Source organism: Varroa destructor, unplaced genomic scaffold (genome assembly GCF_002443255.2).
Source record: "Varroa destructor unplaced genomic scaffold, Vdes_3.0 BEIS01000002.1, whole genome shotgun sequence".
Classification (NCBI taxonomy): Eukaryota; Metazoa; Arthropoda; class Arachnida; order Mesostigmata; family Varroidae; genus Varroa; species Varroa destructor.
This window is the reverse complement of record NW_019211455.1, coordinates 14,602,440-14,619,805: the sequence shown is the minus strand read 5'-3', so window position 1 is coordinate 14,619,805 and position 17,366 is coordinate 14,602,440. Positions and strand designations below refer to the sequence as shown.

General features: G+C 42.6%; 1 protein-coding gene and 1 long non-coding RNA gene across 2 annotated transcripts in view; one reads left to right on the top strand and one right to left on the bottom strand.

Annotated features, from left to right (window-relative positions):
- The first annotated feature begins 717 nt into the window (after nucleotides 1-717).
- LOC111243928 (uncharacterized) lies at nucleotides 718-1,766 on the top strand. The gene is made up of 2 exons (XR_002670666.2): nucleotides 718-863; nucleotides 1,089-1,766. It is a non-coding gene; the product is annotated as an uncharacterized LOC111243928 (long non-coding RNA).
- Nucleotides 1,767-2,956: 1,190 nt separating this feature from the next.
- The window catches only part of p130CAS (Serine_rich_CAS and FAT-like_CAS_C domain-containing protein p130CAS), a 117,640-nt gene continuing 103,230 nt past the window's right edge, over nucleotides 2,957-17,366 (bottom strand). Inside the window, exons 4-12 of the mRNA XM_086981592.1 lie at nucleotides 11,210-11,321; nucleotides 9,312-9,475; nucleotides 8,392-8,713; nucleotides 7,778-8,094; nucleotides 7,343-7,475; nucleotides 6,951-7,123; nucleotides 6,182-6,662; nucleotides 5,534-5,877; nucleotides 2,957-5,403 (exon numbers count right to left, since the gene is read on the bottom strand). Coding sequence (XP_086837718.1) covers nucleotides 4,876-5,403; nucleotides 5,534-5,877; nucleotides 6,182-6,662; nucleotides 6,951-7,123; nucleotides 7,343-7,475; nucleotides 7,778-8,094; nucleotides 8,392-8,713; nucleotides 9,312-9,475; nucleotides 11,210-11,321 — 2,574 coding nt within the window. The 3' untranslated portion in view covers nucleotides 2,957-4,875. The remainder of the gene's footprint in view (nucleotides 5,404-5,533; nucleotides 5,878-6,181; nucleotides 6,663-6,950; nucleotides 7,124-7,342; nucleotides 7,476-7,777; nucleotides 8,095-8,391; nucleotides 8,714-9,311; nucleotides 9,476-11,209; nucleotides 11,322-17,366) is intronic.

Genomic DNA, 17,366 nt, shown 5'->3' with positions numbered 1-17,366 from the left:
TATTTATACAAATCGTACTAGTAAATCATAAAGGAGATGTCTAAATATATCACAAAAAAACATATAGCAAAAAGAATATTGGTAACCTGCCAACATAGGATAATTTGCCTTACTGCGTACCCCATATGGCGGATGTTCATTTAAACTTTATATTATCTTTAGATATCAAAACAGTGCGCGTGTGTTGGAACAAAAGTTGAAGAAACGCTCATGCTAGATAAGACAGCATGCAAGTTTTTAATCTTCAAATGTCTTATCCACTTATCGCCCACGATTCTCCTATAAAATAAAGTGGAAGTCTCGAGTGGCCAACAAACAAACACCTTTTCATCGTTTCCGCAGAGAATGAAACTGTATCTGACTAAACATATGGATCGTATGATTTCTAAAGAGGTCGAATGGCATGATGGAATGCCTCCAGTCTGGCCCGCAACGCCATTAGCGCTGATACCGAGTTCTCCCTGTGTCGTGTGATTCATAAGACAGCTACGTCTGCGCTGACAGCCGATACATTATAGCACTTTCGTCAAAGCTCCGTCAGCCTTCTTTATTATGGTCTAACGTGGTCTATCATAAGCATTTGATCGTTATCGACAAATTTCCCTTTTTTGTCCCACAAGCGTCTTGAACAAAATTCCAAATTTCGTTAACAAGTATACGCTCTACAGTCACGATATTTTAGTCGTTTTTTAGCGAAAAATATCTGCCCTGTCCAGGTATTAAGAATGGTAGCTATAATAATTTGTCGTCTCGCACCAATCCTCCTTTCCAGAAATCATTGCTATTTAAACTTCAGCTATAGAAGTTACACCGAGTTACATCGTCAGTAGCCCAATAACAAATTCAACATGACCACAATCGCTGTAAGTGCTTAAAATGTTTCTACAAATATGGTATACGTGAACGTGCTTAAGTTTGTATCTATGCATTCACAAAGTACAGGAAATTAGGCAACAAAATTTCTTAGGTGTTTTCGGCGAGCTCATAATTATACAAAACATCCTATTGACCCGCTTTATTCTACAGCCTGCACCCTATCCATAGGTACGTCGTACTAACTTGCATGTTTTGCGAATGTTTGCTTGCAGAGTGTACTCGTTGTGCTCGTAGCCTGCGTGCTAGGGTTTAGCCACGCTAGTTACCCTCCACCTGGACTTTACAATACTTACGGTTATATTCCGTTAAGTTATGGTGCACATGGTATTCCGTACGCGTACGGGATTAATTATGGAAAAGACTACGGGTATAGTTTAGGACATGCTAGCCCAGGATATGGGCACGCTTATTACAAGAAGTAGTATCTTGAAGTATCAAGAAGTAGAGAAGATGCTACTAACGATGATTGACCACGAGGATTTACCCTAATAAGAACGCTTCAGGGACTCTGATTAAGTTTCGGATTTATCATAACAGAAATAAACAACAAGGAATGTATAGTCAGGTGTGCTACGGTGGGGATAAATGTTTAATTCTAGACCAAAATATTCCACTTTGATCGGAGACACTTGTTATTTATTAAGCCATTATTTTAAACATAATAGAGCTCATACCATGAAAGTGTGCCGTCCTACATAGGTTGTCATTGGTACAATTTATCCTACCTATAAAACATACAGCTAAATACGCACAGCAGTGCAGATAAAGGTATCCTTTTTAATACGCTTTAATGGTCATTTTTATTCAGAGCGAAATTCTGTCTATTTGTTTCACTGTAATATCTTTCGGGTTACATAAAGAACAATACAAAAGCTCATTATTTAAGAAGAGTCCTTTTGTCCTTTGTGATCTGCGCTATGGAAAGCCATTATTCGCAATGGCTGTCTTCCGTAAGAAATACATGCTAACATGTTGTGAACGCTAATAGAGAACAGCGTACTTTAATTTAAATGAATACACCAGCAGGTCTTACCGCTTTTGGCAAAGCGATCCCAGGGTCTTTGAACGATGACTCAACTGGACTTCTCGCACATATTAATGCAAAAAGTGCGTCATCTCAAATAGCTTTTTGATATAGATAGTAACATTTTGGTGCAGGACGAAACGAGATCAACTGCAGGTCGCAGCGCATTTCTGCCTCACCTTTTTTAGGCTTCGAAATAGACTTTTAGGTCACCCTCATAGTGAACCTTTGTTTATAAGTTCTTTTTAAGCAACTACTTAGACGTAACTCCTCAGTTTTCATAAAAATGCTTTACGCATCAACCTCCGGTACTTATATACACTTGGTATTTTCGACTCCCCGGGGAAACAAGTGGAAATTTCAACCATGCTTTGTACAAGTGTATCTGCAAGCTATTCCAAAAGTAGGACAGCCCGGGGTAATACTTTAATAGATTCCGGGGTAGTTTTCGGCCAGGTTCCTGGGAATCTATATAAGCTATGTTCAAATACAACATTGTTGACGAAGGGGTTTATTTTAAGTAAGACTGGGTTGAAATAGGTGTTAGGTCGATGTCAACGGGCCTGATAGATGTTTACCACGTTTCTTCTCATCGTTTACGGCCAGCACATCCTTCACTCTAAAAAGCCGCGGAAAGATGCACGTTAAATCTCTGACTAGTACTCTGAGAAGCCGTTACGGTTCACGATAGTCCAGTTAAACTTTAGAACACGTGCCGCAAAAGTTAATGTTCCTCACAAAAGTTGGTTAAATAACCTTTTTTGTGTATAGCATCACCCAGGTTACTCGGATAACAAGCAATGTAACGGAATAGTTCGAGCAACGAAATAGGATTTACTGACTGGTTCAACAGGGTAGCGGGAAAACTGCAACTGGCAAAAACTCAGAACATATTAAGTTGAAGACAAACGGATCCGCTAGCATTAATGTTTTAAATGTGATAACAAGCAAAGACTTCCATGTCTCGGCCAGTTCTCCCAGAATAATTAGTTGTTCGTCCTTATACGTTTAAAATTGGCCTAAGGCGCTAAATGTATTCGTATAATGATGGCACGATTTTTATTATGACTTTGTACATTAGCAGTGATACTTTATTTCTCCTTCGTCTACTCCATCTTCCCTTCGCTCAAGTTGTGTTTACATAATATTATTGTTAATGTAGTTATTACTATCATTATCGAGTTGTGCTATTTACCAGTGACCACACACTCTTGTTACGTACGTTTCATTCATCTCATATCCACGTCGCTCATTCGACTCATATACACACGGCAATATTGTACACGCACGACGGTGATAACCTACCGCTGGCCTTCCAATGGTGAAACATTCAATTCTTCCAATACCGTCCTGTTTCCACCATTGGATTCCGGGCACTTCACGTTACTGACGCCGTAGCGTCTCGGGTGAGTTAATGTTCAGAGGAGCGATTGCGATTGGTAAGTGGGAAACGTTTAGAATTAAGGACAATAGCCGAGCAGAAATCTCTTCTAATTCATGGATAGCAGAACGTGTTGAAAGCAACATGTAATCCTCAAGATCCATTTACAAGTAGAACCAACGAATACATATAAGTTAACGCTGTATGTATTTCAGCAGTTCCATCGGGAGACTCACATCATGAACAAAACTTACGACGATGGTTTAGGCAACCGGGGGTTCCTCGAATGAACCCTCTGGTATCTTTCCGACTAATGCTTCGCGCGTATTTCGAAATGCCTCGCGTATTCAGTCAGCTCCGCAGACGATTTTATCCTATTTTTTAAATACAACGTTGTTGACACTGATTTTACTGTGACTGAATGGTTTGTAAGGATTAACTTCGACATGGTACTTATTGACTAGATATATCGAAAGCATTCAGGCTATCTTCATATTCACGTGTTTCGTTGTTGAAGTGCCCGGACTCAGTTCGGCTCACATTGACCTTTGAACTATCGCGGCAATTGCCTATCATTTAGCAATTGTCGATAACCTTTCTAGCTTCTCAAACAACCCCGTTTTTAAGTTTCATTAATATTAATATAATGTTTTAATACCTGGGGAAATTTGTGTCTGCCCAATGGAATACTATAATAGAACAAGGACGCTTGACATTGTGTTAGATACCTGGCTCGTCAGGGGGTTGTCTGTTGTTTTGTCTTGTAACTGATTTTCTTAAACGACAATTCATTAGCATTGTCCAGTAAGATCTATTTATACCGGTTGCAACACTTCCGATCTATTTCACTTGCGTCTCTACATAAACATACTTTATGATCTGTTCTTTTCGACATAATTTACAGGAGCTTCAGATAATTGCACTGATTCACATGTTGCAACTACAAGTTACCGCTTAGTCATATCCTTAAGGCTAGGTTCTACAATTACACCCACTCACATTTCGTGCAGTTCCATAGTCCATTTAAGCATCCTCTGCTTAAATGGGCTATGAAGCTACAGCTTGCAGAACTTCTTAGTCGTTTTCTGCATTTTTGTTTTAGTTGAACTTTGCATATATATATATATATATATATATATATATACGGGGGCATCCAAACGGGGCATCCGACAAACTGCCTTCCGATATAACCCCGCAACAATTGTGCCGCCAAAACGAAATGGTTTTTCCAGATAACACCAAACCAGTTTTTTTAACGATACTTTCAGTAGCAGAGCTGGAACGAGCTGTTCTCTTCAAATAACTCGAAGCATAGTAACTCTGTATGTAAATTTGAGGCATTACTGGCTTCTGAGCTTCCCCAAATACGCTACATAGATAAGACAACTTTCGCATTTCTACGCTACGAGCAGTTTGTAGGTATATTTTTTCGTACAGGTTCGTTGACGGGATTTTAAGTATTGACTTTTAGAACCAGAGCGGATCAGTTAGAAGACGAATGGGAGGTTACCTTTCTCCAAACACCAAAATCGAATAACCATAGTTTGTTACATCCACGACTTTCTGTGCGGTTTTCTTTTTCCAGTTTGTCCTTTTAGTTGACAATCATCCCCGCCGGTGTAGCAGAAGAGGCTGTCTGCAGCTGTTGTTGTTGTTGTTGCTCGGCTTGTTGAAGCTGGGGTGTGTTAACGACAAAACAGCCTTTGAGTGCGTGACACAGATGGCTCACAGCCATTACTGTATCGACCATTTCCTGGATAGCCACCACGGCTGGGAAATGCAGAGCTGCTCGCTTCGTTGTGTCTACAAGAAGCCTTAACGAGGTAGAAATCTTTTCTGAGCAACGACGAAACTTCTCGCTCTCGCCATGATCGGCTAGATGCCGATGTAGCGTATCGCCGATGCAAGCAACGCGATGCGCGGCAATCAATACGAATTTCGTATGTTCAACAAATATGCGTGGCGGTCGGTTCTTTTCGATGGCTGCGAGAAAAGCGGAGATCGATTCACTAAGGTAGGATATCGCATCGTTAAGCCGAGGGGAATAATACTCTCGTAGCATGTGGTCATTGCATACGTGGGCTGGCACTTCTGCGACAGTTGACTTGTCAGCGATCATTTCCTAGAAAAACAGTTCATTAAATAGCTATCATTGATAAGGGCCTGTTACAATTAGGACATCTGGTGCGATATTTTAGAGACAAAAGCCTGTCAACACCAATCATGATAATCTGAATTATGTGAGCCCGTACCTGTGATCTCTTGAGTAAGCTGTCGTAGTGAGCTCCAAAATCGTGCTGCGGCGCCAGTTCGGCAGTAGTTCCGGTTTTCTCTATCGGCGTTTCATTCTGCATTTGAATGTAATCATATTCGCTGTAGTCGGGCTCTTTGCCGTCAGTCGTGTCGGCCGCTTGTCCAGCTCGTAGTCCATCTGTCGATGGTAGTCGAGGTAGCGGCCGCTGACGAATTTCCTGGGCTGGCGGTGTTCGCCGAAAGATTAGCGTGGCGTTGCCTTGTACGCACAGACTGATCTGCTGAACGTCGTCAGTCAAACTTCGAGCGCATGCAACCAGGCGATCAAAGTCATCACGTTCACCTGCAAATAGACAAAAGGCAAGTGGATGGTTCCGTTAAATATTATAGGGGATGTCTGCGAGTACCTCATCGATTATTTCTATTGCAGTTCTCTTGTGTATGTAGCGCTTTATTATCTGTGTTAGGTCAGAGCAGTCTGGGCGCACATGCTACGTATGTTTAGCTAACAACAGAGCCGCAACCTTAAATTCGCTAATAATGAGTAGCCCAAGTTACCCCCTACCTACAGAAAAAAAAGTTCTACAATTACTATACTACCACTGCTACAACAGTCTAGTCTCTATGCTTGTTTGATGTTCGCGCACCCTGTTTATTGTGGCACTGCCAATCAAGTTTGTCCATAGCGGCGCAGGCATCAGCAATAACTGAGTACGATGTCGCTAGGGTTTGTACAAGACGCTCGATTTTGGCGACCATTTTTGTATCGGGAGCATTAGAACGGGCACTGTTGACCGCGCCACGTGCGAACGTGAAGAAGCCTCGAACGCTGTTGAGCAACGTATGACAAGGCACCCGCATGCTTTCGCGACTTTCCTTTGCCGTTTGACTCTGCGTCTGGCTAGTTGCGGCTAACGACGCGAAAAGTAACTGTGCCGCTGCTTGGACCTCCTGCTGGTGTATGACGAGAGCTTCCAGGGACGAATGAAGTTCAAGGGGAACGGCTTCTCGTGCTGATGGTGGGTCAATATTCGAACCTACAGAAGTGTTTCCTCCTCCCGGTGGTAGAGAAACGTACTCTGCCGCTTCCATACTAAAATTGGACGGCACGGGGATGTCACGGGTTACCTGGTACAAATAATGAGAAGGGCGGATCATTAAAGGTTACAATTTATACAATGGCATTCGCCTAGAATGATTGAAAGGACGTTCCTCACATTTCATTGGATTTTATTAGCCGTTAAGAATCTTACATATACGGAGGGAAAAAAATGTGGTAGAAAAACCCTTCAATGTAAGTTTTATTTTTGATAGAAAATCATAATTAGACGAAGAGGGAGATTGGAAGCTTGATTGATCAAAGAATCAATTCAAAGACTACGGTCTCGGCCCATGGGTTGTTGTGGCATTGCTCACCTGTGGTGGTGTATCATAAACGCTATTACCGGAAGCCCTTCCTGTGGCGGAGGCAATCTTGAGAAGGCCAGTGGGTGTTGTATCCAATCCACCAGTAGGCCTTTTATGGCCTAACTGCGGGATATCGTACGCTTCCTCGGCTTGCTGTTCCAATGATGATCTATTTGATCCTCCTGTAAAATTTCGTAATACTTTTGCATTTAATAAGAATATCTTTTAGGCTAATTAATAATACTAACCACTAGGGAAAGTTCAATAGGAGCACTACAAATGTAGCGATTACCTAATCTAGAATATATGATAAAAACATTACAGATTTGGAAAAATTATGCATGCAAAGTTCCTCTGCATGGGATACTGTGTGATAAAGCGATGTCGAATATGAATATTACCTCCACTGGAGAGGCTTGTATTTAGGCTACTCTGACTACCCGTCACACCGGAACTAGATCCTTGTGAGTGAAAGGACATCCTTGCGTTCGTCACGGCGGATGCCACCGGCACATCGTACGAAGGACACTTTTCCTGCACACCGGACATAACACTGTTAGTAACTTTTCACACGGTTCGAACTGCTAGTTTGCACTGGAAGTCAAATTTAAGCTATCTTTAGTCACTCAGATCACCTTACCAAATCGTAGGAAACATATGTACGATTTATATTCCATGGATTCATAGAAAAGCGAAAGAATCCAAAACATTTTCGAAAGCAATTTGTCGTAGATTTTTTTTAGTTTTAAGATCTATGATATACAGAAGTTTAACGGTCAAGTTCCACCGGACGCGCAACCCGTCTCCGCCAAAAGGTGACTGCGCATCCTGCATACCTTGAATGTACTCATGTCGAGTTTTTGATGGGTTTGCTGTTGTTGGTTTGGTGGTTTGTCGTACAAAGAAGCCGCTTTGAGGGGTGCCACAGCGCTACGCGCAGCGGGGGCGTCGTACTCGGCGTGATCAGCTCCTGCCGCTTCGGGAGCTGTTCCATTGACAGCCTTTGCTCCTTGCGCCTGTGGGAAATCGTACTGACCGTCCGAGAGGGACATTCCACGGAAATGTTGATTGATGCCGCGCGGTATATCATACTGGCATCCACCATTTCCACTAAGCTTTGATGAAGGCTTCGGCTCATCGTAATTTTGGCTTTCTACTTGGGACGCAGAGAAATGGAATTCAAATTAATAACAACAAACATAACAAAAGGCTGATAAAAAATATAGAACTTAAAAAACATATCGGTCCCTTGAATGTTGAGCATATTTATCAAGGTAACGCGTACTACTTACAAGTAGGCAAATCGCTGCTTATTCCTTCATCTAAATCTCCACGTTAAGTTTATCTGACTCGATATATAATTGTAACTAGTGCAGTTTAGGGATCACATATTGTATATGGCGTTTACTACCCACAGATGTATTCTGCAGTAATTGTGCTTAATACGTACGAGTTGATGGGACCGCGAACGTTTGTAGCTTCGGCGTTGTCTGCACCAGAATGCCGTCACGGGTATGGAGATTGGCTCGAGGCAGGGTCGCTACGGCTGGGACATCGTACTCGGAACGTCCACTGAGTCCACCCCCGCCTCCAGTACCCATCCCCACCTGCGGGGTGTCATAGACAAAAACATCACCATGCCGTACTGGAAGGACGACCCGAGCGCCAGCTGGAGGACCCCCCACGCCCACAGCAGTTGGGGGTCTTCTATTGGCGTTCGAGCCGCGATTCGGCAGGGTCGTGCAGCCCGTTACGGTAAGCCCAGCTGGGCACTACCGTTCACGAGACAAAAGCATTCGGATAGAAGGGTGATGAAACAAACGATCCACGTAAGGTTTACGCGGAAAGCACCGTACGCATGGCACGGCAGAGGATAGTTACACGCCGGCGTCGTTGCAATACGATAGCACCAAGTCAGGTCAGATCACATCAGACCAATTTGGAGCAAATGCAAAACCAAGGTTGAATATAGGCAACGGGAACGAGAAAAGGGAAACAACATGAATTGCAATATGGTGTTAGTAATGGCAAAATGAGGGCTTTGTTATGCATTTACACAAAAGAATAGCCGGTGGAAACTTCATTTTATATGCTATTGAAGAATTATTTATGCTGTAATTAAAACTGGTATAATTAGAGACTATGACTGGACATTACTAGTCCATACCGTCCAAATTATATTAAACTTATTATTGCATCTGTCGTTTGTGTTGCATAGGACCGTACGCATTAAAAATGTACGGTAAGTATGAACTTTGTTGTTATAAATCGCGAGAGCCAACGTAAGGCGTAGCAAGCACTTGCGTTCCATTACTGTTATTATTATTAAACAACTTTATTAATATTGTTAGTGTATGGCTGCTTTTCTACCTGTTGGATATGGTTGTGTGGAGCACTAGAGGTCATCGCCACATTGTGAGCCACGACCCCTGTAGCAAATCCTAGTCCAGTTGGATCGTACATGTACGGCATTAGGCGTAACCGGTTTCCTGGGGCGATACCCTGACGTCCTCGAAGAGCACAGAGCCACCATCCTGCAGTTTATGTACAATATGCAGGCAACAATAAGTGAACTATACCCGTTAGGGGGGTGTCTGTTCGTCACATGTTTATCCGTTCACGTACAATATCGTTTAAGTCGGCTGGTTTTGTTTTTCTGGTTTCTACTAGTTTTTCCAGATGACATTTTTAAATTCATCGTAAGGCGTGTTGTAGCTTGACAGAGCGAATCAAGAATATTCAAAGGTCGGAAATTTTTTATAAAATTAAGTATTGATGAATGTGTTTCATGTAAAACGGCTGGTGTTAATGCTCGGTAAAAAAAAAAAAAACATGTCAGTTACTAGATCATCAGTCCTGATTTCACGATAATTGTTAGTAAAAGTTAAGTTAGTAAAAGTATCACGACAATGAACGTTTGATGGTTTCCCTGTACTTAGATTTAGGCCGCTATTAGCTTGCGGATTCGCTATGACTAACACTTAGGAATACAAACGATGGCTGAAATCCACTCGCAGAGATACGAGAATTCTGATTATTATTTATGTTTGCCATATTTTCTAAGGCTACCTCACGTTATTACCATTTTCAGTAGACACGAGTAGTCGTACAGTCGTCAGTAAAGCACGATCATGCAGATGTTAACGTTGTCCTATAAATTGTGTTTGATACACGGCACGTGGCAGCTGCTTAAAGTTGGACACGTGGTCAGCTATTAAGTAACGATTTTAAGCTTTCGCTACTTTTCGTCTGCTAGCGACCCGGCACCCCTGCGCCCCGGCGCTCGAATTTAATTGAGTGCGATTGCCAACTTCTGTGGTCTCTATCATTAAGACGGGACGGTGTTTTACGTAATAACTACCTTCCCAACGTCCAGGACACCCACCAGCTTTAATCTAGCGCTTGTAGTCAGGTCCATTAAATTACCAATGGACTAGTTATCCTCTTGGACATATGGCTACATGACCAAATCTTCGCGGCTAAGCACGATGTTACTCTGGAGTATTTGATTGCGGAATTAGCTCAATAAAGTGGTACATGCGTGGGAAATGTTCACGATTGTTTTAATTCGTTCGAAATTCAGAGAACAGGTTAAATGATAGTATAGAAAAGAAAGTGGAAAACGTTATAGGTATCACTAGAATAAACTCCACTAAAGAAGATACAACCACCATAAGTGCATAAGTGACTTTTCATAGACCAATTCTAGCTGAGATATATTTTTAATCAGGCTAAGCGTTCTATTACGATCCTTCTCACATGATATAGTAGCGCGTCCCAGTTAAACCGTAAAGTTGAAGATCATGAACGTCACTCAAAGTAGCTTTAATAACAGTCCATTTAAAATCTATGAGCTGTAACATATACATTAAATTATTATCGGCGTATTATAAATCCAATCAATTCTTGTATGTATTACGATACGTCGCAAACGTCGCAAAAAGTAGTCACATTTTGGAGACATATTCTCTACCTGTTAACATATACCCGGAAATAGGAAAACAACATCAACGGTACGACCATTTCTATTGAATCCCGTTGTAGTATCACGTTCTGTTGAAAAAAAGGCTTTTATCACAACTGTGCTCATAACTAAAAACATGTAAAACTATCGTTTATGCCGAGCTATAAGATCTAGGCAAACTAAGAAGATACACTCGTCCAAATATTACCAATATCCCTGGTGTATTTGTTTAGAAAACGACCTCCGCAGTGTGTGACCGAATGAAAAACGTACACTAACCACATTAATTACGGTCTGTTAATACCTTGTAATCCGTTGGGGTTCTGTTCGAGCACGGTCAGTACATCACCCTTCTGAAATTCGAGTTCCTCTGGTGATTCCGCGTGATTGTCGTACAATGCTTTTGCCAGGCAATTCTGGAATAGACAACAACAGAACAAACGATAAATGTACAAATAACATAAAACATATCCACATCTCAGGCCGACCACTACGAGCGAGTGAGTCATAGTCATTACCACATATGTGAATGATTTAGTTGTGGTTTAGCCCGCAGGGCATTTTTCGTAACTCGGAGAGTTTTTCAGCTCAACAGGGAAAAATAAAAACACCTGGCCACACCCAAGACTATCTCACTTTTCTTGTAAGCACTGACATGGTATCCGAAAAGATGCACTGGATGGTTAAAGCGACTTTTCACTAGCGTTTCGTTAGACCTAATAGTGTACAACAATTTCAATTGCGGTAAATAGTATCATCGTACTCATGGCTGCACGAAACGGCATAGAACGGACGACATACACAGGTAGTAGCATCCATATGCTGGTCATTCATTTGGATAGTACATTTTGCCGGCAAAAAGATAAGCGCAGACGTATCTCGTATAGAACATGTGTGTGAGCGATGATTCCGACCATTTTGCTATGAAAAAGCCGTTCATTCTTAAAGCGGTTATAGTCACGGTATTTGACAATCGATGCGTACATTTTTAATAATCTGGATCATCTCCGCCATGGTTAAACGCCGCGAGGGCCTGATATGTAGCACTTTGTGGCCTGAGGCTCCGTATGGATTATCTGTTACCACAACGATTATCGAACTGAACTGTTTCTTTCTATCAACTACCACTTTTAGATATATCTGCTGCGGCGCTTGATGCCCGCCGGGTCTTTGCCAATCAGCGAGTGTCCTGTCGCCGAGATTGGCGTCTTCCTTTTGTCGCGACCGTATAACGCTGACGTGACGGGGCAAGCTACGGCTGAATGGCAGATAAACATCCAGCCATTAACTACTACTACTACTACTACTGCCGATAACACACACCACTTAAGTAATGCACTACTGTCGTTGTAATGGATGCCATTGCTGGCGCGGCCAGAGCGCGGTCCACAGAGAGTTTTGAAAAAGCCACCTTACACAACGAAACTCTCTGGCCCTCGTAGAGTAGAAGATAACTTCGAGGTTTGTCGAGGCGTGTTCAGAATCAACGATCTGAGGGCTGGAAAACCGAGGGACTGAAACCGACCGGAAGACTCAAGGGAGAGCGCGAAGCAGTGGTCGCCAGATGGAGAGACGAGCCTTATTGCACGCCGACGATGGCTTTGATGATGATGACGGCTATGCTGAGACGAAAGTGCAGTCCGCGCACAAACATTCACAAGCGAGTGAAGGCACGACTTAACCAAGCTTAGGATCTTTTCAGGAGGGCTTGAAGCTCGGCCAAGATCACTGCCAGCGCAGATACCGCAGGCCTTGGGCCAGTAGGGACTGCAATCTACAGCCTACAACCTATCTCAGTAAAGGCCCTGATGGGTTGTAAGGCTGCCTGGTGGACGCGTATCAGCCGTTCGTGCCTTGCAATACCGTCAGCACAAACATGACAGCCCTATTGGAGACAGTAATTGCAGTGCTAAAATAATCTAATAGCTAGTTCTGGTAGAGGCTTTTTGCTTTTTTGATCGGTAAAGTTGTATAGTCCAACCGAGCGTACGACTACGGCCCGCAAGCAACGAGGCGTCCGGAGAGTTATAGACTGGGCAAGGCAGCCATCACTGAAAAGCTGGAAGGACACAGAATGTGATAGTTGGGCCTTTAGTGCGATCTTATTACGTACACTGTCTTCTAGAAGCACTTCTGTTATTTTTGCTAGGGCTGTTGCGGTTGTTGCTATAGTCCCAGTTCACGCTGCGCGGATTGAAACGGTGTACGGGACATCGAGTGATGTATAGGCGGTGCATCCCAAAATCGCACAGAGCATCTCCCTTGTCAACGTATTGGGACATAGTTACCGCAGAGACCAAACACACTCACGCAAAAGAACACAGACCGGCTAGCAGCTATCTAACACCGTAGCACGTCGCCAATGTGGACGCGTGATCAAACAAACCCTACATGCAAACTTTCGCCGGTTGGCTACAAGCGGCTAGTTCGTGAGCATCGTCTGAAGCATAATAAAACAGGGAAGTAGGAGTAGTAGTAATCGGACTGGGTCGCCGCTGCAATCGTAGTTCTGTTCTGTTCCCGGCTTCTCTGCCGAGGACATGTGTAGGCGGAGACATGGCGACGCCATCGGCTAGAGCCTTGACAAAAAGGCGACCTCAATCCTCCAGTAGCAACATTTCTAGAAACAGCTGAGCGCATTTGTCAAAGGTTTGCGCAACATCGATAAAGAGCACCCTGTAAATACGGCGTTCAGTGATCGCTTAGCGAACGTAGGCGCTATTGCAGTCGCCTCTGGAAGACAAATTACTACAACAAGCTATTGGTACTTAACGGGGTATCCATTAAACTCGAAAATTGGCAAAATAACGGAAATAGATAGGGGCGAGAAGGACGTCATGACGCTGTTAAGGACCCAAAGTTACAATACTCAACGCATTGATTTCTCTATTTATCTAAAATGGTAACGACTCGAGCTTATAGAAGTCGTTCAGATGCAAAGCGCCTCTTTGAAGATAACTTCAATCAGACCAAGCAAAAAGAACTTGCTTTCGGGAGTGTCTGTCCTTCCGGCTAGTTGTCGGGTAATGTGAGTAGATGAAAGAATATTCCATACACTCATAAGCATGCCCGCGTTTGCAGTTTGTATCAAGGTGCTTACATCATTATGATGATAAGATAAAGTAACGTAAAAATGTCCTGCAGTGACGCACAAGATTGGCACATAAATTGATTATCCCATTGTGGTTTACTCACGAACTCCATATTCGACTTTGTGGACATTTGTTGTAGGCCCGAGCATATAGCACTGTGCAGGGAGAGCATCAAAGCCTTTTCAGCCTAGTGCCTAGGTTCGTTCGCTTTAGGATAGAAGCCTTTCTGCTGCGTTCGTTTTGTTAGTCTCTCATTAATCTCGTCACTGAAATGAGCGGTTCTCTGAAACAGGTTCGTTTGCTTTAGCAGTGGCGGAGCTGGCCAGTGATAGCTAGCCGTTGGCCTATTAGCAAAATCACAAAAATTGTAATTCGACTGTACATTCCTATATGTATATATATGCAGGTATATTGAGAATAGTTCACTGCTAATTTCTACTATTCATAGGAAGCGACTTTTAAATTAGAAAACTAGGTAGAATAAAAGTCTGTCTTAGATCTCGAACTCAAGTAATTGGCCCAATTCATCAGTATTCTAGTTTTCTTCTCTAGATGGCATTGCAACCTCAAACTTCGTATTCGAAATTAAATTAGTTCCTCACGACCTGAAGTCATATTACGTGATCGATACACATATCTGATGGGCGACTATATTTGTAAATGCAATGCATTTATCTGCTATTCGTACAAATCTGGGTAATTCGTCTGCTAGTTATTTTTTAAGCTCGATAAAGTAAGCGTCTCTGTTCAATGAAAGCTTTCGATCTAGTTACTAACCTGCGCATCGGTCCAACTTCTCGTTTAATGTTTTCATTTGCTGCATGACGGTGTTTTCATTATGACAAAATGATTCTTACTTTCTACGATGTTGCTCGTCTTTTTAGCCCTTGTTAGGGCAAGTCCTTTTTACTGTTGCTTCTTGCCGCCAGAATTCTTACACGTGTCGTCTGTGTCTGGATTCGTTTTGCTGTTACATCTCAGAGAGACTACGCGCATCGAAAACAGTAGCTACTGCAGCATGAACAGTTATTAATGCACATTATTATAGGGGTAATACCCACAAGGCTATCGATGATAAGACAAGAAGGCTGAGAAGATATCCTTTGGGAGAACCCGTTTCATGCAAGCAGCTATAAAAAAGTGCGATTCTGCAAAAACCCCTTGGCCAACCCCAACGACGGCGATTGCGTTTCACGTACTATTGATCGAAGCCTGTAGCTTTTGTTTTTTGACGAGCTAAGAACGTCTCTATCAGTCGGCAGTTGTCGATCTGTGCGCAACTAGTCTACTTGAGGCTGTATGTTCCCCATACAATCCCAGCTTGCTGTTGGTATGCTACATCCGATGCACTATACTCAGAATAGTATGTATTGTATGTAGCTTGCAAGACCAACGAATTACAGTAACAGCCGAGAGAGGCGGCAGATTATTTAGCGAAAAACAGAGGGCTTAATTGGCGTTAATCCAGTGATCTTCTGGGACACATTAAAGTCCTACAGGCAGACATACAAAGCCCTATGCATAGTGATCGGCTCATCAAAAGACATAGCCTGTGCAATTTGCGATCTCCCCCTTTTTGTATATATATTTGTTACTGCGCGTGTCTGCGGGTAAGCCCAGAGTGAAGCAGCAGCGTCAATGGAAAAAGAAAGCAGAGCTGTATGAAGTCGGTAAAAAAGAGGTTAGGTTGTGATCTCTGTGGGGTTCAGATCGTCGCGCAACGTTTGGCTCTACTCGATTTGGGTGGCAACTGTGGAAGCGCGTAAATTTTGAATCAGCAATAGACGATGGCTAGCAGTATCTGTTCTTGATGAGTATACTGCTCTGCTGTTCAGCGGTTGCTTCTTGTTTAAAACTAGAGGCTTAAGAGGGTTAGGACGAAAGTTTGGCCTAATGCTTTGCTCGAACGAATACGGGTCGGATCGACGTGGCTTCGGCATCGCAAACGGCTTCAGTTTTAACGTAAGACTTCAGCGATGTTCAAGCTACTGCAGCGAAAAGCGGCAAAGCTTGCTCTACTCGTTAACATTTTTCATTAGGATGGGGATAATTTCGTATTTCCGTGGGGCTTAGGAATTAAAGGGAGAAAGCCTAAACCCATCGAAAATATGTGGAAGTCAAATAGAGTGAATGTCGAAACGAGATGTTCGACACCCAAGCCCCGATGCCGCTTCGGTTGGCAAGGCAACTTTGCCGTTGGGGCACTATCTGATTCTACCACGAGTGCTGCTGATCTTAGTCTACTGCTTTCTCTTGATAAAAGAAATGGCGCCATTAGTGGTAATGCATGCGCCGACGAGCTTGCAGCTACGGGAGTTAAACGGTAACGTGTGTCGCAAGTTGCCTCGGTCCCTTTTGTCTTTAATGGTTTGGGCATTGCTGCCACGATCACGCTATCAGCGCTGATACCATTTTTACTAACTTTTTCAAATTGCTAACCAAACTCGTATTGAAAAAGCCTGCAGGTCTAAACTAGGAATAGATTTAAACTTGAACAGATACAAACCCCTAATTTAAGATTACAACTAAAGTTGATGACGAAAAATTCGTTGTACATCAACCAAATGAACACCAGCGCAGTGTACGTGCCGTTGATTGATAACAGAATATGGGAGTCATGCCCTTATCAAAACGATACCAGATACACCGATTTTGGGTAGCATGAAACTTCATTTTACCTCGCAGTATCCAATAAGGCGTCAGCGTTGAAGTAAAACAGTTAGCCTTCGCTGCTCTATATCCAAGTTTTCAATTCATAATGAATTAATTAGTGCGGCTTATTATAAGACAGTGTTATTTCTGTTATTATTTGTAGAGTCCTTTATTTTTTTCTATAGTAAAAACTATGACTAATCTTCATTTACTTTAACTATTTTAAGTTTTTCTAAGGACCGAAATCTCACCTTATATGCCCGTTGCGCAATTCGGTTTAGGTTTATGTCATTGTCAAACGAATCCAAGATGAGTCATGAGAGAGCATTGTTAAGCAGAAGCCAAAGAGTTGGGCTATCTGGCGTTATGTACACGTGCTACTAATAAAACAGGAAAAATCAATCACCTTTGAGTGGGTGACATCTTGTAGAATAATAAAACACATGGAATAACTTTATTTAGGAATAGGAATATTTAGCGAGAAACATTATCTGATTTGTGTGTATCCCTGCATCAGTGTCTACGACAACTCTTTTTAAAGTATGTGTTAATTTGGCGTAAATTTTCAAACTTGAGCACAAAGTAAAGTTTGTGCACACATCGATGGAGTTTTTGGTTTAATTTTCTCCAAACTTCTCCGGCGACTTCTATTGCATAGAGAAGCTCCCGGAATCATTATTACTGTGGATAATTATCTTATAAATTGGGGTTGAGATT